The sequence below is a fragment of the Tenrec ecaudatus genome, chromosome 18 (assembly GCF_050624435.1).
Source record: "Tenrec ecaudatus isolate mTenEca1 chromosome 18, mTenEca1.hap1, whole genome shotgun sequence".
Lineage (NCBI taxonomy): Eukaryota > Metazoa > Chordata > Mammalia > Afrosoricida > Tenrecidae > Tenrec > Tenrec ecaudatus.
Window position 1 is genome coordinate 65,087,449 of NC_134547.1, and position 23,287 is coordinate 65,110,735.

The 23,287-nt window shown below is 46.9% G+C and overlaps 1 protein-coding gene and 1 pseudogene across 1 annotated transcript; one reads left to right on the forward strand and one right to left on the reverse strand.

The window, feature by feature from the left end:
* Positions 1–8,905: 8,905 nt before the first annotated feature.
* Positions 8,906–9,594, reverse strand: LOC142431473 (small ribosomal subunit protein eS8 pseudogene; annotated as a pseudogene).
* Positions 9,595–11,015: 1,421 nt separating this feature from the next.
* GABARAPL2 (GABA type A receptor associated protein like 2) lies at positions 11,016–22,985 on the forward strand. Its single transcript, XM_075536313.1, has 4 exons — positions 11,016–11,170; positions 11,513–11,568; positions 12,684–12,856; positions 22,376–22,985. The coding sequence occupies exons 1-4, from the start codon at positions 11,137–11,139 to the stop codon at positions 22,464–22,466; spliced, it is 354 nt and encodes a 117-aa protein (XP_075392428.1). The 5' UTR covers positions 11,016–11,136; the 3' UTR covers positions 22,467–22,985.
* Positions 22,986–23,287: the final 302 nt, after the last annotated feature.

Sequence of the window (23,287 nt, forward strand, 5' to 3'; positions counted from 1 at the left end):
CAGTCCAGCTGGATATGTAAGGTAGAATTGGGATCATGATAGTGGGGGAGGGGGGGTTAGAAGCATTCAAGAACTAGAGGAAAATTGTATATTTCATCGTTGCTACACTGCACCCTGACTGGCTCGTCTCCTCCCCGCAGTCCTTCTGCCAGGGTTGTCCAATTTCCCAAAGATGGGCCCTGGGTCTCCACTCCACACTCCCCCTCATTCACAATGCTATGATTTTTTTTTGGGGGGGGGTTGTCTTTGATGCCTGATACCTGATCCCTTCAATGCCTTGTGATTTCACAAGCTGGTATGCTTCTTCCATGTGGGCTTTGTTGTTTCTCAGTTAGATGGCCCCTTGTTTATCTTCTAGCCTATAGGACCCCAGATTATATATATATTGACAGCCAGGCACCATCAGCTTTCTTCATCTCATTTACCTATGCACCTGCTTTGTCTTCAGGGTTCCTGTCGGGGTAGGCTGGTATGCTTCTTCCATGTGGGCTTTGTGGTATCTTAGCTAGATGGTTGCCTGTTTATCTTCAGGCCTTTAAGATCCCAGACACTATATCATTTGATAGCCGGCCACCATCAGCTTTCTTCACCACTTTTGCTTATGCACCCTCTTTGTCCTCAGTGATCTAGTTGGGACAGGCTGGTGTGCTTATTCCATGTGGGTTTTGTTGTCTCTCAGCTAGATAGCTGCTTGTTTATCTTCAGATCTTTAAGACTTCAGGTGTTGTATCTTTTGGTAGCTGGGCACCATCAGCTTTCTTCACCACATTTGTCTTCAGTGATCATGCCAGGAAGGTTGTATGCAACAGAAGGATTTCTCCCAAGTTGTCTCCCCCAAATATATGCCAAACTTAGCTGTTTGCGAATGACTATACACTTGGAGGTCATCAGAAATAGATCAGGGGTTATTCTCCCTAAGGGTTAGCAGCCATCTAGAGCAAGCAGTCACCACTGTTTATCCCACAACAAGTAGGGCCCACTCCCTTCTGATAAGGATAGTAGTTGTCTGTTTCCTTGTAGGAGACCCCAGAGAGGTCAAGCCTGCCCAAGAGTAACCAAGGTTAGGCTGCCATCATAAATCTAGGGTCCGCCCTTCTTGTCACATGTAAACCTCTAGTTCATCCCCTTCCTGTTATGCCTGTGCCCATTGTACATACCCTTCCTATATGTATGCCTATGGTACTGCCCCTTCGTGTGGCATGTGGCTACCTGCAAACACTCCCCCCCCCCAAGTAGATATAACACGTGGTTAGCAATAAGCTGGGTTCTCCAGGCTCGTGCCGGGGCTCCAACCTCATGCCAGGTCTACACCCCACCTCGCCTCGGCCCATACTGTGTGCAGACCTGGCAGGTAAGATCATGGCCATCCAGGAGGTGAGCATGTTACCATGAAATGTGTCTGACTCCATTATTTGACTCTTCTATCTCTCATGCTCTCTACATTATATGTATATCTCAACTGTACAATTATGCCTACTGAACCCTTGATTAGTGGTGGGGGGCTGGCACCCCCAACTCATACCACAGAAGGTGAGCATCTCAGACTGCCGGTTGTTAGAACAAAGTGTTCTTGTGCTGAGGAAGTACTTGTGCAGGGGCCCACTGTCCATGTGTTTTCTTGACACTCAACCTATAAATATATGTACATAGATCTGTTTTCCCCTTGGAGATAGACATTTTTCATTTGAACATGGGACTAAACATAAAGGGATAAAGAGCGTGACAAAGAGTACCTTCCGACTGGGCAGAGTACCCAGGATGAAGAAATTTCTAGGAGGGGGATGGGATTCAGACTTCCTTGGAGATAGTTTTAGCTACTGGATGAGGAAATGGGCTGGGTTGTCCAGAGCCAGAACTGGTGTAGTCATGAGGTCAAGGCCAAAGCTAGTAGACAGAAAGACATGTCTGGGAGTTGCCACAGGAAACATCTGTCCAGAATGCAGGTGAGCTAAGATGGGGAACCAAATGATTGAATTCCTGCCCAAGGCCAGTGAGTTTGTGCTCAGAGTGGAGCCCAGAGGCTGGATTTCCTATTGTAAGGAAAAGTGGGGCTTCTAGATGAAGGAAACGGCTGAGATCCGACAGCACAGACGGAGGTAAAGACTACACACACACACACACACACACATACACACACACACACGGAGAACTGTCTCAGAGTCTTTAACAGGACTGAAGACCAAAGTGAAAACTGTTGGCCATAAAATACTTCGGCATATCTAGTCCAGTACTACTCATTCTTGCTTCTCACCCTTTTGTTAGACTCATGTATTTGTATACTATGTACATGTGTGATACTAGCAAATTATGCCTAAGCTATAAGTGGATGGTTTCCATTTATTAAAAAAGCTATTAATATAAGGTCTTCTGGAATAATAACTTCAGTGTCACATCCAGAGGTGTGAGGTAAAGACCAGCACTCCACAACTAATTGCAGGTTCAATGGGAACAATTGTATGGCTGAGCTATATAAAGCTTACAATAAAGTCATAGCGCATGAGAGAGATAGGAGGAGTAAAATGAAGTCAGATACATTTCATGGTACCATGTTTACCTCCTGGATGGCCATAATCTTACCAGCCAGGTCCTCGCACAGCATGGGTCAAGGTGAGGTGGGGTGGAAACAGTAGGGGTCCCCGTTTATTTCTAACCAAGGCTTATATATACTTAGGGGGCGTGATTACAGGTAACCACACACATCACCAGAAGGGGCTGTACAATAGGCAATACAAAGAATAGGAGGGGGATGTACAATGGGCATAGACTTAACAGGAAGGGGATGAGCTAGGGGTGTACAGTACACATAAGAGGGGGAAGAAGTAGAGGCATACATGTGACAAGATGGGCAGACCCTAGACTCATGATGGCAGCCTAACCTTGGTCACCCTTGGGTGGGCTTGACCTCTCTGGGGTCTCCTACAAGGAAACAGTCAACTACTATCCTTCTCAGAAGGGAGTAGGCCCTACTGGTTGTGGGATAAACAGTGGTGTCTGCTTGCTCTGGATGGCTGATAACCCTTAGGGAGAATGACCCCTGACCTACTTTTGTTGACATCCAAGTGCAGTCATTAACCACGTGTGGCAAGCAGCTAAGTTAGGCACATACTGGGGGAGACAACTTCGGAGAAATTCTTCTGTTTCCCACAAAGAGGGTGGCTTGGTCTGAGGAAGGAAATGTGTGCGTAAGGAGTGAGGTTCAGCAGGAGACACATACTGTGACTGGTATCAGCTTAGTCACTGCTGAAACCGAGGGAGGTGACTGCTAAGAATTTAGGTGTGCAAAGTGCTTCAGCCTCCCCAGATGCCTGGAGCTTTGCCAACGTACTTAATAATGACAAGTGTCAACAGTTTGCTATTTATTTACTCTTTCATTCTATAATTCGGAAAAGCATTTCAGTATTGAGTGTGTGGTTTTATTTCAATACTTTTTCTTTCTGAACTTGGGTTTTGTTGAGAATATAGTCAGATGCCTCCGTATAATTAATAAAACCCAGGTAAACATCACATCTTTTTGGTATCCTATGCTTTCAGTAAGATCCATCTGACATCCGCAACGATATCCCTCATACCACATCTTCTGAATTTGGTTTGAATTTCTGGCAGTTTTTCGGTCGAAGTACGGTTACAACCATTTTTAAGTCATTTTTAGCAAAATTTTACTTGCATGTGATATTGATATTGTTCAATAATTCCCACATCCTGTTGTGTCACCTTTCTCTGGACTATTCACAAATATGGATATCTCCCAGTTGGTTGGCTGAGTAGCTGTCCTCCAAATGTCCTGGCATAGACAAGTGACTCCTTCCAGCAATGCATTCATTTATTGTTACATCTCAGTTGGCATTCCATCAATTCTGGGTGTCTTATTTTTCAGCAATGCCTCCAGAGCAGCTTAGACTTCTTCTTTCAATACCATCAGTTCTTGATCATATGCTACCTCCTGAAATGACTGAATATCAACCAGTTGGTTTTGAGGCAGTAACCCTTTGTATTCCTTAACTCTTTATCCCGATGCTTCCTGCTTGTTCAAGATTTTGCCCTTAGAATTCTTTAATATTGCAACTCAAATATTAATTTTTTTTCTTTAGGCCTTTCAGTATGAGAAAGACCAAGCATGTTCTTTCCTCTTGGTTTCCTCACTCCAAGTCTGTAGGCATTTCATTATAATATTGTCTTTTTCAACTACCCTTTGGAGTCTTCACTAGATTTTTTTTCTGAGATCCATTTTGGTCTTTTCTTTCTTTAGTCTTTTTAATGACCATTTGTTTTCTACATGTATGACGTGCTTGATGTCAACCCACAACTTGTCTAGTCTTCAATGATTTGTGTTTGATATGTTAAATTGGTACTTGAAATGGTCTCTAAATTCAGAGGTGACATCCTAAAAATTCACGCTGTGTTGCTCATGGACTTGTTATAATTTTCTCGGTCTTCACCTTGGATTTGTATACAGACAACTGAAGTTCTATTTTACAATCAGCCTTTGTCCTTGTTCTGAATGCTGACGCTGAGCTTCTTCATCATCTCTTTCTATAGATGTAGTTGATTTGATTCGTGAATATTCTCTCTGGCTAAGTTTACATGTGTAGTGCTGTTATATTGTTGAAAACAGGTACTTGCAACCAATACATCACTATTCATTGTTGTAACAATAAGCTGTAAAGTTTTATCATGCAATCTCCAAAGTTATTTCTAGATTTCACAATATAGACAGCAAAAGGCACACTGTTTCCACAAGTACAATTGTGACATTAATGAGAGTACCACCATTTTCACCCTCCTTTTCTCAGTTCTTCCTTCTTCACTTGTGGAAGACCAGCCTCCTGAACAGAATGGGTCCTGTGGGGCAGCTGTGTAATGAAAAGGTTAAGTTAAAGAAACATCAGACATTCAAGGGCTCACCTCTTCCTTGGAGACTAGAACCAGAGAAGGAACTCATGAATTCTCTGACAGGCTTATATAGTCTTGGGCTAGCAACCCCCAGTAAGCACCTATGTAACAGGAAGGGGATGTACTAGGGCCATACAGGTGATAGAAAGGCATATACATAAGTGGGCAGGCTCTAGAGTTAAGATGGTGGCTTAACCTTGGTGTCCCTGAGCTGTTCTCCAGAGGAACTCTCTATGATCCTTAGCAGAAGGGGGTTGGCTGCACCCAAGGTGGGCAGACAATAGGGTCTGATTGTGCTTAAGGGCAGATAGCCTCTGGGCACAGTAGAGAGCAGCCAAGAGATTAATAGAACATGTTTAAGTAGGCTGGGGGTGGGCATTGGCAGGGGGAGAGATTATGGGGAGTTTTTTATGACTGGGATTCAACTCAGGAAGGTGAAGGCCTTCTTCCACCAGAGCATGCCTTCCAGACTTTTTTTTTCTCTCCAGACTCTTAATTGTGAGTGCAAAGAATGTCCCCAGTTCTGCTTCCCAAGTTCATGAATATACACTCAGTGCCCCTAAGGTTCTTAGCTAATCTTTCCAGCTACTGTTATCATACACATAAACATAGTTTTAAAAGAGCATAAGCTCAAGACACATTTTTTTTTACCAGTTAAGCGCAACTAATATTTGGTTTTAAGAAGACTTCAGGGGTAATTCTGGTGTAAGGAATACCTCAGGGCAATAGTTTCAGGGGTACATAAAACCCCCACAACTCCAGAAAGTCAAAAGTTTATGAAAATTTGAAACTATTTTCTATATTTCCCCTCTTCTCATCAGGAGTCTTTTATGGACTCTTTAATCAGTAATAATAGCCAGGTACCATCCAGTTCTTCTAGGTTAATGATAAAGGAGGCAATAAGCTATGTATTCTATATCTTCCTCTTATTCTTAACTCTCCTTCTTCCTCTATTATTCCAGGTATATAGAGACCAGTTGTTGTCCCTTGGATGAATGCTTGCAAGCTAAGAACCCCCCCCCCCCAGGTATTATGTAACAAACTAAGAGACAGAACAGGAGCACTAAACATGTTATTAGGCCAATTAATTGGGGTGTCCCATAAAACCATGACCTTAAATTTCCAAACCAAGAAACCAAATCCCTTGAAGTATTTGGGTGTTCATAAATAGTCTCTTTTGCTACTCTTTTTCCCTTCATTATTTTATATATATAACACAACTTTTTCCAAGTGTACAACATGTTAACAGTGATAACAATAATTGTCTCATTTACTCTTAAATCAACCTTTCTCTTCAGGGGAAGACCGATCCACTGCTCACCAATTCATAGTCCCATCTGATGATCTCAATGCACAGTAATATATTCGTCTCTACCCTTAATCTAACTGGTTTCTTTGAGATGCCATGACAAGTATCATGCACTTTACGTATTAGGCCATTGTATTTAGTGTGTTGAATGTTTCAAGGACACTGGTGCCTTCCTTGAGGGGGTGGTATGTTAACCTGGGTTTCTCCAGAGAAGCAAAATCATATATATGTATATAATGAAAGAATTTGGCATCAGGAAATGGCTCAGACAGTTGCAGGAGCAGTTAAGTCTGCTTCAAGTCTGTAGGTCAGATTGTTGGATTGGGGAAGGAACGCGAGCTCACCTTGGGCGCACGGAAAATTATGACCAGTTGAGATGCAAACACGGCAAAAGGAGTTTATTTTCTAGCTTGAACTAGGGCTTTCTTCCCTCCACTGCCCAGTGCAGCGGGACCCAGCGTCCAAAAGGGAATCATCCCCGAGTTCTTTGTTCCTTGGGCTTTTATGGGGCTAGGGACCAGGGGCAGTCCAGTGTTGCTGTTCTTTAAACTTATTGGAGAAAACTTCTGGCATCAGCGTTGTCCAGTGGTGGTTGGCAAGCAGTTTCGTGTGTATTTTCTTGACTGGTCAATTGGGGATGGTGGTCGCTGCTCCCTACTGGTCAGTCTGGACAGGTAATGCCTTCTCTGACAGAATTACCTCAGTGTCCAGGAATCTGAAATTAGAGCTTAAGCCTGCCCCAGATTTTGGTTTTATATGGCCTGTCATGGTGCTGGTGCCGGCAGTTGTAAACCAGGACCCCACAAGATATTAAGCTAGAGGCCTTTCCTGACTTACATAAGGTAAGGCTGATGAACTAGGAAGCATGAAGATAAAACCACAAAATAGGAAAGTGGTGGAGGCTGAAGCAGATGATTCCAAGATCAGCTTGTGGCTACAGGGTCGAATGAATCCAAGGTAGGCAGGAAATATGACAGGCTGCTGAGAGTTCCCCTTGTCAGTAGTCAGTGTGGTGGGTTAATGAAGGCAGTAGCAGAATTCGAATCAGCAAGAAGGGAGAAGCTTTCCCACAGGTGTGCAAACTGAAAGGTATGCAAGTGGGTTGTATCTTCTCACCATACCATATCCTCAGTTAATGATTGGAAAGAATTGAATGTCCTGGTGGGGCTTGATCAAGGACAATGTAGCCGAGAGGAATTACTGAACATGATAGTGGGGCAAGAGGAAAGTAAAAAGAAATAGAGGAAAAAACTAGGATATACAGGATGTTTATAGAGGTCTAAATATAAGCATGCACATATGTAAATATATTTTTATATAATGAGTGGGGAATAGAACTATGTATGTATATTTATATGCTAAATATTAAGGTACCAGATGGGCATTGGGCCTCTACTCAAGTACTCCCTCAACACAAGAGCACTTTGTTCTGTGATGCTCACTTTCCCAACCCCTTCACTAAAGACAAAATGGGTGCATAAGCAAATGTGGTGAAGAAGGTTGATGGTGCCCAGCTATCAAAAGATTTAGCATCTGGGGTCTTAAAGGCTTGAAGATTAACAAGCGGCCAACTAGCTAAGAAGCAACTAAGTCCACATGGATGAAGCACATCAGCCTGTGTGATCATGAGACGTAGGTGGGATTAGGTATCAGGCATCAAAGACCCAGAACAAAAAATCATGTCCTTGTGAATGAGGGGGAGTGCAGAGTGGAGACACAAAGCCCTTCTGTAGACAACTGGACATCCCCTTACAGAAGGGTTGCAGGGAAGAGAGGAGCTGGGCAGGGTGCAGTATAGCACCAATGAAACACAACATTCTTCTAGTTCAGTGATTCTCAACCCTCTGGATGCTGTAACCCCTTAATATAGTTCCTCATGTTGTGGTAACCCCCCAACCAGAAATTATTTTCGTTGCTACTTCATCACTGTCATTTTGCTACTGTTAATGTATTGGGCGACCCCTGTCAAAGGGTTGTTCAACCCCCAAAGGGATCTCGTCCCACAGGTTGAGAACTGCTGCTCTAGTTCTTTAATGCTTCCTCCCCATCAGGCCCCCAATTCTACCTTACAAATCTAGCTAGATCGGAGCATGTGCACAGGTACAGATAAGAGCTGGAAACATAAGGAATCCAGGACATAAACCCCTCAGGACCAATGGGAGTATCAATACCAAGAGGTTAAGGGGAAAGTGGGTGGAGAAAGGGAGAACCAATCACAATGATCTACAAATAACCTCCTCCCAGGGGGGACAGACAACTGAAAAGTATGTGAAGGGAGAGAGACATCAGTCAGTGGAAGACATGGAAAAAAATGATAAATTATCAAGGATTCATGAGGAAGAAAGCGTGGGGGAGGGGAAAATGAGCTGATATCAAGGGCTTAAGTAGGAAGAAAATGTTTTCAAAATGATGATGACAACATGTGTACAAATGTGCTTGCCACAATGGATGTATGTATGGATTGTGATAAAAGTTGTATAAGTCCCCCAAAAAATGATTAAAAATAAATTAAAAAGGAAGACATAAGGGGGAAAAAAAAGAATCGAATGTAGGCTTAATCTATTTGGGGGACCCTGAAAATGTATCTTGGGCTCTCACTGCCTTTCATAGCTTTTTTTTTTTTAATACATTACTTTATTGGGGGCTCTTATAACAATCCATACATCAATTATATCAAGCACATTTGTACATATGTTGCCATCATCATTTTCTTTTTTTTTTTTTTTAGAATAAACACCTTTAATACATGTGCTAGGATGGGAAGATTTATTTCCCTTTTCGAGCTTTGATTTTCCTCAGATAAAACTCCAGCTCCTTCCCCTCTAGCACGTAGCCGTCTGCTCGGCCACACTGGCCTGGCCTTGAAGCAATACAGGAGAGAAGCTTGCCCTGCTGGAACTGCTCCTCCAGAAGACTGCTGATTTTTGCGTTCTTTTTCAGTTCATCGTATTTCTTCTGAATTTTCTTTGACCACTTCTTATTTAGTATCTCTTCCTCTTCAGGAGTCAGCTTAGCCCCCTTTTTCCGGCCCAGGGGCAGTGCATAGTGGGACTCGTACCACTGTCGGTATGGTGTGCTATCAACGAGCACGATGCAGTTCTTCACCAGCGTCTTGGTCCGGACCAGCTCATTGTTGGATGCGTTGTAGACAACATCAATGATTCTGGTTTTGCGGGTACAACACTCGCAGCCCCAGGAGAAGTTCCCCACGTCCAGCCTCAGGGCCCTGTACTTCTTGTTGCCTCCTCTCACACGAACCGTGTGGATGCGGCGGGGGCCGATCTTAGTGTTGGCAGCCGGGCGCCCCAGCTCATACTTCCGCTTCTTGTGGTAGGGCTTCCTCTTGCCCCCGGTCTTGGGGCGCTTGTGCCAGTTGTCCGGAGAGATGCCCATCGCTCGGCAGTGGCTGGAAAGAGCTTCTTTTTTCTTTTTGCCATCATCATTTTCAAAATATTTTCTTTCTACTTGAGCCTTTGGTATCAGCTCCTCTTGTCTCCTTCCCCACCTTCCCCCCATCCATAGCCTTTTGCAAACTGGTGTGCTGAGAATTTAAGCTCTAATACACCCTTAGCTGATAGTAAATATGATCAGATACTTCTTCCAGGATATATGATATTCAAAAGATTTCTCATTTCATTAAGAGCAGACAAGAACTTAAACTGGCTGCTAAGACACACAATCTTAAAGGAGCAATATACTTTTATTATTATTATTGTTTACAAAATCCTTTTAGAATGAAGCTAGTTTCCACAGCGTCTATCAGGAATCCAACTATAGGAAACAGTGAGTGACCACGTTCAAGGATATAGGCCTCCCAGATGTAACAGAATCACAAGCATGTGACAGGCATGTGCCTAATTACGTGAGGTCTCTTGTTATGTTAGTCACTAGCTCCTACACAGAGGATGTCCCAGACCGGACTCCCCCAGTGCCTCTGCTGAAAAGAAAATAGTTATGACACTGACAGAAAAACCTCAAGGCATGTGCTCAGGCAGGTGACACACCCTCAGGAGCAGGCGGTGAATTCTGAACTCCAATGCGACTGCCAGACCAGGAAGTCTTCTCTTGACAAGCTGCCCGGGGGGAATCTCCAAACCTGAGTCACCTCTAAACTCCTCTGCCAGTCAAAGGTTAGGGGGTTCTCTGAAGGACTGATGCTGTTAACACTCTTTAAATGAGTGTTTGTGATGCTCTTTCTGAAGTGTTTTTGAACTTTATTCACGAGGAAAGGAAGAAAATAGGAATGGTTGAAATTCAATTTTCTTTTTGAAATTCAATTTTCAGTGTCCTCACTACTACGCCTCCGTGTTACCATCGGTAGCCCATCCCCCCAGTCTCCTCAGAGTAGTCACCCGCCCCCCAGGGGGCCCCCAACACGTCACTGCTCTACACACGCGGTCCGAATTGCTAACACTGACAAGCAGCCTGCCTCCTCAACCCCCAGACAAGTCTCCCCCATTCAAATTCCCTAAATGTCCTTCCCGTCGTCAACGCAGTTCCGTCAACCGCCTTTAAAACGAAAAACACTACTACTAATAAAGATCTTGTCCTTTCAGCCATTCGCCCAAACTCTCCTCGTCACCAACGGCCACCTGGCCGCTCCAGCCCCAGGCACCGCTAACCGACAAACCCTTCCAACCGGTTGTCAACACCGCCATCCTTCCCCCGCCCCTCGCCCCCCACCTCCCACGACTCACGGCCTGGCTTCCCGAGGAGTCCTCTCGGCCCCGCCCCCTCGCGGGACACCCCGCCCCTTGCTGTGGGCGTCCGCGCCGGAAGCCCCGCCCCCGGCGGTTGCTAGGCCCCAGCAGCCGGAAGTCCCGCCTACTGGTAGTCGCCGCCGCCGCCGCCGCCGCTGCCGCCGTCGTTGTTGTTGTGGTTGGTGCGCTGAACTCCTCGGCTCCGAGAGCCGCCTCGGACCCCTCCTCGCCGCCGTCATGAAGTGGATGTTCAAGGAGGACCACTCGCTGGGTAAATGCTCGCCTGTCAGCCGGGACGCGGGGGTTCAGGACGGCGGGGGGCCCCCCTCCCCCACTCGGGCCGCCCTGGGCCGGGCCTGTTGGGGACGACGCCGCGCCCCGGGCTCGGACGCTGAGCTGGGGCCGCCCCTAGCAGCCGCCCGCCGGGCCCGATGCGCTCCCCCGCCGGTCCTGCCTTGAGCCTGCGGAGCGAGAAGGGCGGCCGCGGGACGTCTGGACCCGGGCCTGGGGCGTGCGCAGGTCGCTGGGGGCGGCGGCGGCGGCGGGGGGTGGGGGCGGGGGGCCCGGGAACCGGCCGGCGCCGCCGTCAGCCACTTGTATTTCCCCTCCACAGAACACAGATGCGTGGAATCCGCGAAAATCCGCGCGAAGTACCCTGACCGGGTTCCGGTGAGTGTTCGGCCGCCCCCGCCCCCTCACCTCGCCGTCACCCCTGTCACCCCTGTCACCTAGGGCCCGCGGGCAGGGCCCTCTGGCCATTCGACAGTTGACAAGTTGAGGTTCTCGGTCCAGTTGGAGTCGCAGGTGGGCCAGGCCGGGTGAGGGCGTTCAGGGGTTCGGGCGTGAGGGGACTTGGCGGGTTGCTGTTCAGGGTTCCTCAGTGCTGAATCTGCCGATCTAGGCCAGCAGCCTCTGGGCTCCCTCGCTAATTACGTAAGGATCGTTGTTCTAGGACAGGGCAACAGGTTACCGCCACTTTGGGGAATGGTGGTGGAGGGAGAGTGTCACTTTCTGTGTGGGAAGACCACTTCTGTCTTACGACATGGGTTCATTAACTTCGAGGCTTCATCTTTAGCTATGCCCCAGCACCCTTTCCTCACCCTGACCTTGTCATCCTCAGTGACCAGGAAAACCCGAGAAGACAAGGAAATCCCCTTCTTTTGGTTTCCCTTCATTGACAGGGGTTACCATCCTGTATTTCTTCACTGTGAAGTGCAGTCGTTACTGATTCTTGAAGGACAGCCAGGCCTGTTATGAAAGCTCTTTGCCTGTGATCCCTCCTTTTGGGGATGGGGGCACATCTGAACCATAGTTCACAGAGAAGCAACAGGCCAATGGAGTTCTTGGCTGGCTGGGCTTACCAGTCAGTTCATTTAGTCTGACCATTCTTGTCTGCTGGGTTCCTTGAGATCTTCATTCTATCATATGAAGGCAGATCCAGTCTAGGGCCTTGGAGTAACGGGCTGTACATGCTCCCCTTACCAGGTGTTTGTGGATCTGCCCCAGAGCTTTGAATAGCTTAGCAGTATGAGCTGTTTTTCTTGCACAGGCTGAGATCAGGGATGAGACACATAATTGACCGCAGAAAAGCACTTACCGTTTCCATATAATGCATTTATATTAGCTCGCAACTTCCAATGTGTGTGTGGTTTATGAAGCAGGGGACTTCTTTTGTAATGCAGTGCAGCTTCCCCCCCACCTTCCCACCTACCTCGGTTCTCCTGACATCCGAGAGGCCAGAGCCTCACTCGAGAAATCCAGTCCTGATTTCTCTTCTCTCGCAGGTGATTGTGGAAAAAGTTTCTGGCTCTCAGATTGTTGACATTGACAAACGGAAGTACCTGGTTCCATCTGACATCACTGTGGCTCAGTTCATGTGGATCATCAGGAAAAGGATCCAACTTCCCTCTGAAAAGGCAATCTTCCTCTTTGTGGACAAGACAGTCCCACAGTCCAGGTGAGAGACAGTCACCACATGGCCCCTGTGTGTTGGCTAGCTATTTAACTGCTCATAGAACTCGCAACTTTTGGGGTGAAGGTGCCGAGGACATTGAAATGAAACCTGGTGTGTGCACTCTGATGTCAGGAGCTTCTAGAAAATGAGGAAGGGCTGCTGTACATGGAGTGGGCTTTGGGTGGGCTAAGAAAGTAGAACAAGGCCTGGAATTTTTTGTTTTGCTTTTGGTGGGACCCAGATTCAGGCCTCCAGGAATCCTTTACAACAGCTGCAGACTTTGGTTTAGAACTGAGATCTAAAATGACATCTTCGCCAAATTAGCCTTCCCTGCCTGTCACGCTCCATGAGGAACTTCAGCTTTTTAACACTCAGTCAGCTCTAGCCACAATGACAGCTCATAGCTGTCTGATCCTCAAGTCCATGAAAGTGGTTAACTTTGGGGCCTAAATCTAGGTCGGAAGCATGACAACCCAGCTCTTGTCGCCTGTGAAAAGAGGAAGAGGGACTGCTTCAGTGTAAACCAGTGGCCATCCCTATCCCATTACTGGTTGAGTATTTGTAGGTCTGAAAACACATTCTGGCCTTTATCTTGCCCAGGAGTAGTAGGAGCTCAGTGACTGAAGACTAGTTCGAGTTTCTTTCGTTAGCCTCACAAGTAGTATTTCTAAATGCCAAGGCTTTCAGAAGCCTTGGAAACTGGCCCAATGTGGCCAAAGTAGGCTCTGTTTGAAAATCCTTAAGAGCTCTAGAAGAGACCTTGGCCAAATTCCAGACCTTATTGCTACAAAAGGTAAGAAGGCTCTGGCTGGCTTTGATTTCCTCTTTCCCAGTCTTGACTGCTTCCACTTGCTTATGTTTGTGAGAGAGGCAGGTTAGGGAGAAGAAGGCTCTTCCTTATGGTCCTTATGATATCAGTGTTCTGCCTGTGAAGGGGGGGCAAAGGGGCTTGCCCAGTGTGTACCAGTTTTCTGTGACCACTGAGGTGGTGTCTGAGGTGATCTTGCCATCTCAGTGGGCTCTCTGGCCTTTCTTCCCCATAGGCTTCTGGACAGTGTGTGGCTGCTGGGAGCACAGTTCACCAGGGGAGGAAGCCTTGAGCATCCGATCACTGCTGAACTTCCCTTAGGGTTTGTGGAGAGCTAAATCTTTATTTAACTGCCCACAGCTTCAGCAGGGCCTTGGCCACCCTGTGTTCTTTCCTGGAGATGGCTTCTTGGAGGAGGAAGTAGGTGACTAGTACCTGTGGCACGGAGATGGTTTCCCACACTTCTTGAAGGGTGTTGACAGAAGCGGTGCTGCGGGCTTCTGGAGACAGTATGATTGCTCGGATGGCACAATGGCTGCAGAACTCACCAACTGCCCCCACCCCCATTATCCTCAGGATATAAATAGAATTGGAAGTGAAAAGTGATTCTCTGTCCGGGCAGCCAAGGCTGCTTCCCTGCTGCTTCTCTTCTCCCAAGCCCCATTGCCCCTCCAACCTGGTGAGAACCCACTCTACAGCAGAGTACCCCAGTGACCAGGAACCCCAGCCCTGACGCCGCGTCTCCAATACAGTGCTTACAGGTAGCTCCTGAGTCCCCCTCCATGCAGGTCTGTAGCACAAATGGACCTAGCTAATGATTGACTTCCCCACATCTGATGCCCCAGTTCCTCATTCATTTTGGAATTTTAGTAAAAAACCAAATTTGTTTATAAACATAGGAGACATGTGACTTCACTGGGCTTTATGTAAATGCTCATCACCTGCCAGCACAAACAAATGTGCTTTCTAAACCCCCAACCCACTGCCAATTACTTAAAGCTACCCCATAGGACAGAGAAAAGCTGTCCACTAGGGTTTCCAAGACTATAAAGTTTTGTCTCGGCACTGAACGTAGCCTTGGTCCTCTGAAGCTACGGTGTAACTCAGCCTCCCCTTCCCTCACCCAGCGGGTTAACACCTCTCCTCTAGCTCCTTAGGGAAACCAGGGCTTCCGCTACTCGCAGCTAATGCTCACAGCCTTCCTAGAGTGACTGCGGAGATCAGAGCTGAGGACACGTGAATCCAGCCTGCAGGATCCCTCGCCCCATCCCAGTGGCAAGTCTAGAAATAGAGATGTAAACTGAAAAACACAACGCACTGGTCTCAATTCCAACTCCTAACAGCCCTGTGGGGCAGAGTAGAACTGCCCTATGGGGTCTCCAAGGCTATAGTCGCTACAGAAACATGACAGCCACATCTTTCATCCTGAACCCTCTAGCCACTACGCCACTGGAACTCCTAAGAAATACCAAGAAATTTTCCCACAACCTTTTGAAGCCCCGTCATAGAGAAAGGCAGACAATTAGTTTTCACTTCCAGTTCTCTTAGAACCTACTTCCAAAATCCTTTTGAGTTCTTGTTTCCTTATGGAGGGGGGGGGGAGTTCCAATCTAAACTGCCTTTCCATTTAATATTGGAACGTTTAAGACCTGGGGCGCTTGCATCAAGTAGCGCACAAGGCAAGGGGCTCCAGGCCTCGTTGCAGAAACTGTCTAAGTTTCCCAGAGTCCTGGCCTAGAAGACAGTGTGCCGACCTTTGAGTCTGTTTAGAACACAGACAAGGGTCTAGTTAATCTCTTGTTTAAAATAGAAACCCAAACCTGCTGCCACCAAGTCGGTTCTGACTTCCATTGGTGCTGTATAGTTTCTGAAACTGTAAATCTTTATGGGAGCAGACAGTCTTATATGTCCTCCGCAGGGTCGCTGGTGGGTTCAAATTCCAGTCTTGAGGTTCACAGCCCCAAACCTAACTAATGCACAGGGCCACCAAGGCTCCTTAAAATAGAAACCAAAAACAGAATCAAAGGCTACCAAGTCAATTCTGACTCATGGACACAATAGGACAGAAAACTGCCCCTTTGAATTTCCAAGGCTGTAAATCTTTATGGGAACAGAAAGTCTCATGTTGAGTGGCTGGCTGGTAAGTTCAAACTGCTGACCTTGTAGTAACCCTTTGAGCCACCAGGGCTCCTTTAAAAGAGAAACAGAGTTATATATTTAAATTGAAGATCTCTAAGATGTCATAAGGGGCCCTGGTGGGAAAAGCACCTGACTGCTGCCCTGTCAAGTCACTGTGAGTCAGATGGGAGTGGACTTGATGAGCACGGATTTGGTTTGTGACTTAGGATGGTTGAGTTGGGCATTTGGAGAAACCTGTGGTGTGTAAGATTATGGCATCAAGCTGCTTCTGGATCTTAAAGAGGTACTAAGTAAAAGGAAGGCTGCTGTAGTCTTGTTCATCTTTCATAAAGGGGCTTAAATGAACACTTAATCATTCCGGGGTAAATAAAGATGCAGTTCCTCTTTAAGAACAGGGCTTATTCCAGCAGCAGCAGAAGAGGACAGATGGAGAAAAGAAATAGCCAGCTTTCAGTATTGCACATACTTCCAATTTGCCCAGTGCCTTTCCAGGATCCTTGTCCTCTTACCCCACCCGTCCCTTTCCCCTCCCTAGAAAAGACACACCCAGGCCCAGTGGAAGCACATGGGCTCCTAAGCAGATGGGTGGCCAGGTGTGCTTATCAGTCAGGTGGGAGCCCACAGCCTCCATGACCTGTCCTTGGTCCGAGGCTGAGGGCAAGTTCGGTGGGGATTGGGTGTCCAGCAGTGCTAGGTCACCTTCGCCTAAGGCTATTGGACAACAGAAAGTCATGTTTGCCCTCAGCAGCTTGGGCATTCCTGAAGGGGGAGCCTGCTGAAGCATTTTACTTTATTATTGTTTGGTTTCTTCCCTGGAAAGGTGTTTCTTGCTTGGATCTGTGTGCCCCTGAACAAGGCGAGGGGGCAATTTAGATTCCATTCAGGTAGTGCTTTAAGCTTCCCTACCCCTTAGATTGGCTGAAGAACTTGAATCTGCCCTTGGCTGCTTTTCCACATGTCTCTTCTCAGACTCGGAACTTGGGAGTGGGGAGTGCCCTTGGGACCCAGCAGCAGCAGCATCCTTGTTTGATGAAGGCATGTGGGAAAGAGGGGTGATAAACATCCCGGGATGTCTTCAGCCACCTCCCAGCCACTCAGGCAGGAAGCCACCTCAGGACCTTGTGCAGCTGGCCCTGCCGTCTCCTGAGAGCTGCCTCTGTGCAGTGACAGTGCTGTGGGGCTCAGGCTTTAAATTCCTAAATGGACACGTGTCTTCTCAGAGGTACCCGGTTGCAGTGAGCTGCCTGCCGTGAGGTCACTTTTTGCCTCCCAGGCTCCCGCTGGGGTATCTTTTAATGGAACTTTTTTTTTTTAAGCTGTGTTTATGACCTAGCTCTGTATGGCTGCCCGCCAAGTTGCTCTGACTCTGCATGGGTGGCCTGATCCCACTGCACTATCTGCAAATCATGGGCTTGTCTGGCTTTTGGACTTCCAGATGTGTAGCCTGGAAGTCAGCTGGTGCTCAGCCTAAGGCTGCCAAGTGGATTTCTTCAGCTCCCAGCATCGAGGATCATCACTTGTTAAGTTTCTTGCCAAGGGGAATCCCGAGTAGGACACAGAGCTGCTGCCAACCAAATAAAGTTTCCACCTGAAGCTAGCGTGACAGTGAAAAGGAGAAGGGTGCTAGGACTCTTGAAGTCATTAGGCACAGCCGTCGTGCTATCAGATTGCAGGATCTGAGGAAGCATGCTCTGAAATCGCACTGCTCAGTAAGCCCTACCCAGAGCTTGTTAGAAATGCAGTGTCTTTGGCCCTGTCCTGGGCACATCACATCCACATGGGCAGGGGGATGACATCACCAGGCGATGCATGTGTGTAGACATGCTCTTCTAAGGAAGATCTCAGCAGAAGGCTCAGGGCCTCTGATGCTGTCATGTCACGAGGTCATACCTGTCTCCTCATCCGGAGGTAGCTTACCTTTGTGACCTTGGACCACACGCAATTTTAACCTGGGCTTTAGTTTCTGTCTCTCTGAGCTATGGAGGATCAGGGGCCTCTGCATAAGAGATTATTGAGAGGGTAAAGAGTTAAATGTCTGGAGTGCGCTTAGAAGTGTTTGGCACATAGTAAGAGTCTGTTGTTGTAATTACAGTTTTGAGCATCTCCCTCCACAGATATGAGGGTATCAGTTAAACCAATCATTAAGTTTTATCTCAAAGATACTAGAATTTAAAGGCAGCAAGGAACAAAACCCACACACTTATGGGCTCCTGACAAGTCCGACTCAGTTTGAGAGTTTGCTTGCTCACCATTCACTAGGAGCAGCCTACAAAATCTGGGCTGGGCCAGGGCTGTTAATAAAGTATCTTTGTAATGGAGAATCGGCGAAGAGAGGCTTTAACTTAGTAGGCAAGCACAGCACAGTATACACACCTGTCAGATGGCACCAAGAGGTGGTTGCCATCGAATTGCCCACTTGTCCATGTTTGAACCTGCTGCGTCCAAATGAAACCCAATCTGGAATGGGAGGGGGTCGGACAGCTCCATCAGTTATCCTGGGCAATTGGGCTGCAGCTATTTCCCATTTCCTTGAGAGGAGCCCTAGAGAAAAGTAGGATCCAAGGCTTCTTGGGTGACCTGCTCTCAAGGCCCTTTGCTTTACTTGCAAATCATCTGGCTCTTAAAGATGAGCACCAGAAACACAAAAGAACTCCTCCCTCTGACTGTAGGGGGAGGCATCTTGGGCATTTGAAAATGGATCACTGGGTCCCACTTCCAGGGGTGCCAGGTGAATGGGTGTATGGTAGGGTGGGGACTTGGGGATGTTTCAAAAGATCACCAGTGATACGGCGCCCAGGTGGTGCTGTGGGTTGGGCTTTGGACTTGCTAGCTGTAAGGTTGTTGGTTCAAATGTACCTGCTGGTGCTGAAGGCAAAAGTTGAGACTTGGAGCTCCCAGAAAGATTTCCTGTCCCAGAAACTCCCATGTAGGGTTGCTGTGAGTTGGAATAGGCTGGGGGACAGTGGGTTTGGGGTTGGTTTTTGCTTTTGGGGCGGTGGGCGGGGTGGAAACAGGATTCTGATGTGTACACAAGGTTAAGACCTGCAGCCGTATGTTCTCATTGGCAGGGGTTCTGCTCTTACCTTCTGCCCCCAAGTCCTCATAGGGGGCAGGGTGGTCAACGGGATTATCATAGGAATCTGGTATCATTTAACATTTTCTAGTAACCACCAGAGACTCAGGTGGAATAACCTAACTCATCTATTTATCAGCATTTGGACTTTCCAGCAGCACGGCAGTTTTATATACATACACATATCTAAACACTTTAGATACATAAAGTAGCATTATAATACATAACACAAATGATGTATTCCCATTTCTTCCTGTCTTTGAAGGCCTGAGTATTACATTTACAGCACACCGAAAGTACTTCAAGAGAGCAATAGTCACATGTAGCTGGTGGCTACTGGGTTGGACAGCACAGAGATAGGTCATTTCCTACTATTGCACTGCTGTGGTCTGGGGAATCCAGCCTTACAAACGCCAGGGGAAGGAGCCTCACGGGGAAAATTGTCTTACTGCACAAGGTGCTCAGGCCAGGCACCTCTGTACTCACTCATCCACCTCCACATCATTACCCAATCCTCCACCCACACAGCCGATCAGGCTAAGCTTGCAAACAGCAAAAAGAACTTGAAAGAAAAGAGAATTCTCATTCTAAATGGAGTCTGGGGCGTGTGTGTATGTGTGTGTGTCTCTGTCTCTCTGCTCAATCAGCTGGGAGCAAGACAAGCTGAGTGAGGCCACCTTTGGGTGGCGCTGTAGCTGGAGGCCCTGGTTGAATGGGGTCTGCAGTTAAGTTCTTCCAACCCATCTGGGCTAGTGGCCGCTGGTGAGCCAAGCCAGCTTTCTGCGGCCCTGCTAGCTGGTTCTGGTTGTCTCCACCACTCATGGTCACACTACTGCTTAGCCTGGGGCATGCTGCACCTCCCGCTGAGCGGGCATAGTAGTCACACTGGCAGGGCCTGCGCAGGGTTCCAGGTGTTACTAGTCTTACTCCCCAGCTGGCACAGCACAGGGCCGCACACTAGATGAGGCTCCTCCACTGCAGTCTGTTTACAGTGAAGGGAAGCCAGCATTTCCACCCACATGCTTCGTTGGAGGAATAGCTATTTCTGGAGGGTTCTTGGGGAGGTTGGGCAAGGCTTCAGGTTTCAGATACAATCTGAGTGCTCTTTTGCATTGCAAGTCAGGAAAATGATTTGTTTTTCTTTGATTCCTGGTTACATCTCTGGGGACATATGGTTTTGGCATGGGAGTGTGTACAGAATGAACCCACTGCACCTGTCATATCAGGTGCATATAAATCTTCAAGCAAACCAACATGGAGGTAAACCACCTTATCTGGCTCCTTAACCTCCACCTCAGTTTGTCGAGGTTTTTCCTCACTTTTCAAGTGTATAACGATCTTTATGTGCCAACCAACTATACGTGTGCAGCTGACTTCTTTAACCTTTTCAAGACTCATTTATTATCTTCTGCCTTGATGTTGTTGTTGAAACCATGTGTTTTTGACAGTGGAGGCATTTTAATTGAAATAGGGGCAAACTTTTAAACTTTGATTTTGATAAAATTAGCCCATTGCCAACAGGAGGAAAGTCAAGGGAAATGGAGGAAAGAGAAAAGGGCATTTTTATAGGTCTAGATAAAGACATGTACATATGCAAATATATTTATATGAAGATAGGGAAATAGATCTACGTGCCTATATTTATAGGTTTAGTATTAAGGTGGCGGAAGGATATTGGGCCTACACTCAAGTACTCCCTCAATTCAAGAATACTTTCTTCTATTAAATTGGCATTGTATGATGCTCACCTTCCCGACACAACCGCTGAAGACAAAGTGGGTGAATAAGCAAATGTGAAGAAAGCTGATGGTGCCTGGCTATCAAAAGATATAGTGTGTGGGTTCTTAAAAGCTTGAAGGTAAACAAGCAGCTATCTAGCTCAGAAGCAACAAAGCCCACATGGAAGAAGCACACCAGCCTGTGCGATCACAAGGTGTCGAAGGGATCAGGGATCAGGCATCATCAGAACAAAAAAATCTTAACCATAGTGAATGGGGGGAGTGCAGAGTGGAGACCCAAAGCCCATCTGTCTGCCACTGGAGACCCCCTTGCCAAGGGTTCTAGGGGAGGAGACAAGCCAGTCAAGGCATGACATAGCAAGATGAAGAATACAGCTTTCCTCTAGTTCCTAAATGCTTCCTCCCCAGCCCCCCCCTCCCCCACACTCATGATCCGAATTCTACCTTGAAAGTCTGGCTAGACCAGAGGATGTACACTGGTGCAGATAGGAACTGGAAACACAGGGAATCCAGGGCGGATGATACCTCCAGGACCAGTGGTGTGAGTGGCGATACTGGGAGGGTAGAGTGAGAGTGGGTTGGAAAGAGGGAATCTATTACAAGGATCTGTCTCTACATGTGACCTCCTCTCTGAGGGACAGACAACAGAAAAGTGGGTGAAGGGAGATGTTGGACAGGGCAAGATATGACAAAATAATAATTTATAAATTATCAAGGGTTCATGAGGGAGGGGGTAGCGGGGAGGGAGGGGAAAATGAGGACCTGATGCCAGGGGCTTAAGTGGAGAGCAAATGTTTTGAGAATGATGAGGGCAGTGAATGTTCAAATGTGACTTACACAGTTGATGTATGTATGGATTGAGTTGTATGAGCCCCTAATAAAACGAAAAAAATTAACCCATTGCCATGGACCTGATTCCAACTCACAGTGACCCTTTAAACAGAGTAGAACTGCCCTTGGGTGTCCAAGACTATAACTCTTGGCAGGAGCAGGCAGCCTGTTCCAGATTGCTGACCTTGCACGAACAACTGGGACCTCTACAGCCCCCAGGACTCCTTTGGATACAGTTAGTAGGGCCTGTCCCCTGAGGGGTCTCTGGTGTTGGGGCTGGTGGGATGAGGCCTGTTTCTTCATATTTAAGGAAGAATAGATGTAGAAAATGGGTGGATACTTGATGTCCTACTGGCCATAAAAGGGTTTATTTTAAAATAAAAAAGGGGGGGTTATTTTCTGTGTGTGTGTATAATATATATTTTATTGGGGCTCTTAGACATCTTTTAAATTTTATTTTTGCTCTTACAGCTTTTATAACATTCCATACATCAATTGTATCAAGCATATTTTGTATCAAGCAATTATGTATGATCAATTGTATCATACATAATTTTCTAAGCATTTACTTTCTATTTGAGCCCTTGGTATTAGCTCCTCTTTTTAACCTCACCTCCCCCTTCCCCTCTCCCCCATTCCCCCTTGATAAATTATAAGTTTTCATATCTCACACCAACTGCTGTCTTCCTTCACCCACATTTCTTTTGTTCATCCCCCTTGGGGGGGGGGGGCTGGTGTTACGAGTTCGACCATTGCAATCAGTTCCCCTGATGTATCATATTATTAATGAAGGTGTCGAATGGCCTTGTATGGGGCCAGGAAGATAGATTTTGGTTACAGTTTCATCTCCTGATACCTGGTGGGTTTTCTTCTGATCTGGTTGGTAGCCAATTCTAATTCTGTGGTTTTTGTTTCCCCCCTTTTCTCATAAGCCTTACTATGGGACAGCTTTACGAGAAGGAGAAAGATGAAGACGGATTCTTGTATGTGGCCTACAGCGGAGAGAACACGTTTGGCTTCTGAGGGCCGGCGCGGGGCTAGGTGCACCATTCCTGTTTGTGGATCTTGTAAATAGCCAGCCGTTTTCAGTTACTACACAGACCCTTTCGACATAGACCGAGTAGTGCATTTGTAACTGGATTTATTTCTTAATATATTGGAAGGTTTTGTTCCTTAGATTAGTAAATTATCAGAGTTTATTTTGAGTTTTTCTTTTTGTGCATTGTGCTCATGGCTCTAGGCCCCGGGGAACTTGTTTCTTTGGGAACCATATTTAATGAAAATATTTCCACGTTGAAGTGAGGTAGGTGAGGTATTAAGGTAACAGAGAGGGAGATGACACATTGGTTCTGGATTATGTCTGAAGTGTTAGATAGCTAAGAATTAAAAGCATCCACATAAATCCTTAGCAATCAGAACACTTGCTTCACTAGATTTTTGCCAACTGCCAATCATGTTGGACTGAGCTAATCTGTTCCTCTTTCTGAAACTTAAGGTAAATGATTAACAATAAAACTTCTCTTGTGAAGGCACTGCAGTGTGGCCTGTCCTTCATTCACCTTTGTTTGGATGAGTCAGGGTAGCAGCGCTTGCCTCTGCTGGGCAGGAAAAGGTTTGTGAGGCGAGAGCAGCACAGCCTGGCCAGGAAGTGGTGGCACCGGCCCTGTGTCATGTGGAGGGACTGCATGGGCCCGTCTGTCAGACACGGCAGTTCCCGAGGGACAGGTGGGTTCTCTGGGGGAAAATCGCCACGGGTCAAACAAGGACGCTTAACGTAAGCATGAATGCTTACTCGTATTTTCTTCTTCTTTTACATATGCACAATAAGTTTTTTTCCTCTTCCA

What these genes read in the sequence shown, in the direction of transcription:
- GABARAPL2 (XM_075536313.1), top strand. Translation starts at nt 11,137, where the DNA reads ATGAAGTGGATGTTCAAGGAGGACCACTCGCTGG. An exon ending in CAAGGAGGACCACTCGCTGG is followed by an intron (nt 11,171 to 11,512) that starts GTAAATGCTCGC and finishes TCCCCTCCACAG; the next exon opens with AACACAGATGCGTGGAATCC. An exon ending in AAGACAGTCCCACAGTCCAG is followed by an intron (nt 12,857 to 22,375) that starts GTGAGAGACAGT and finishes TTTTCTCATAAG; the next exon opens with CCTTACTATGGGACAGCTTT.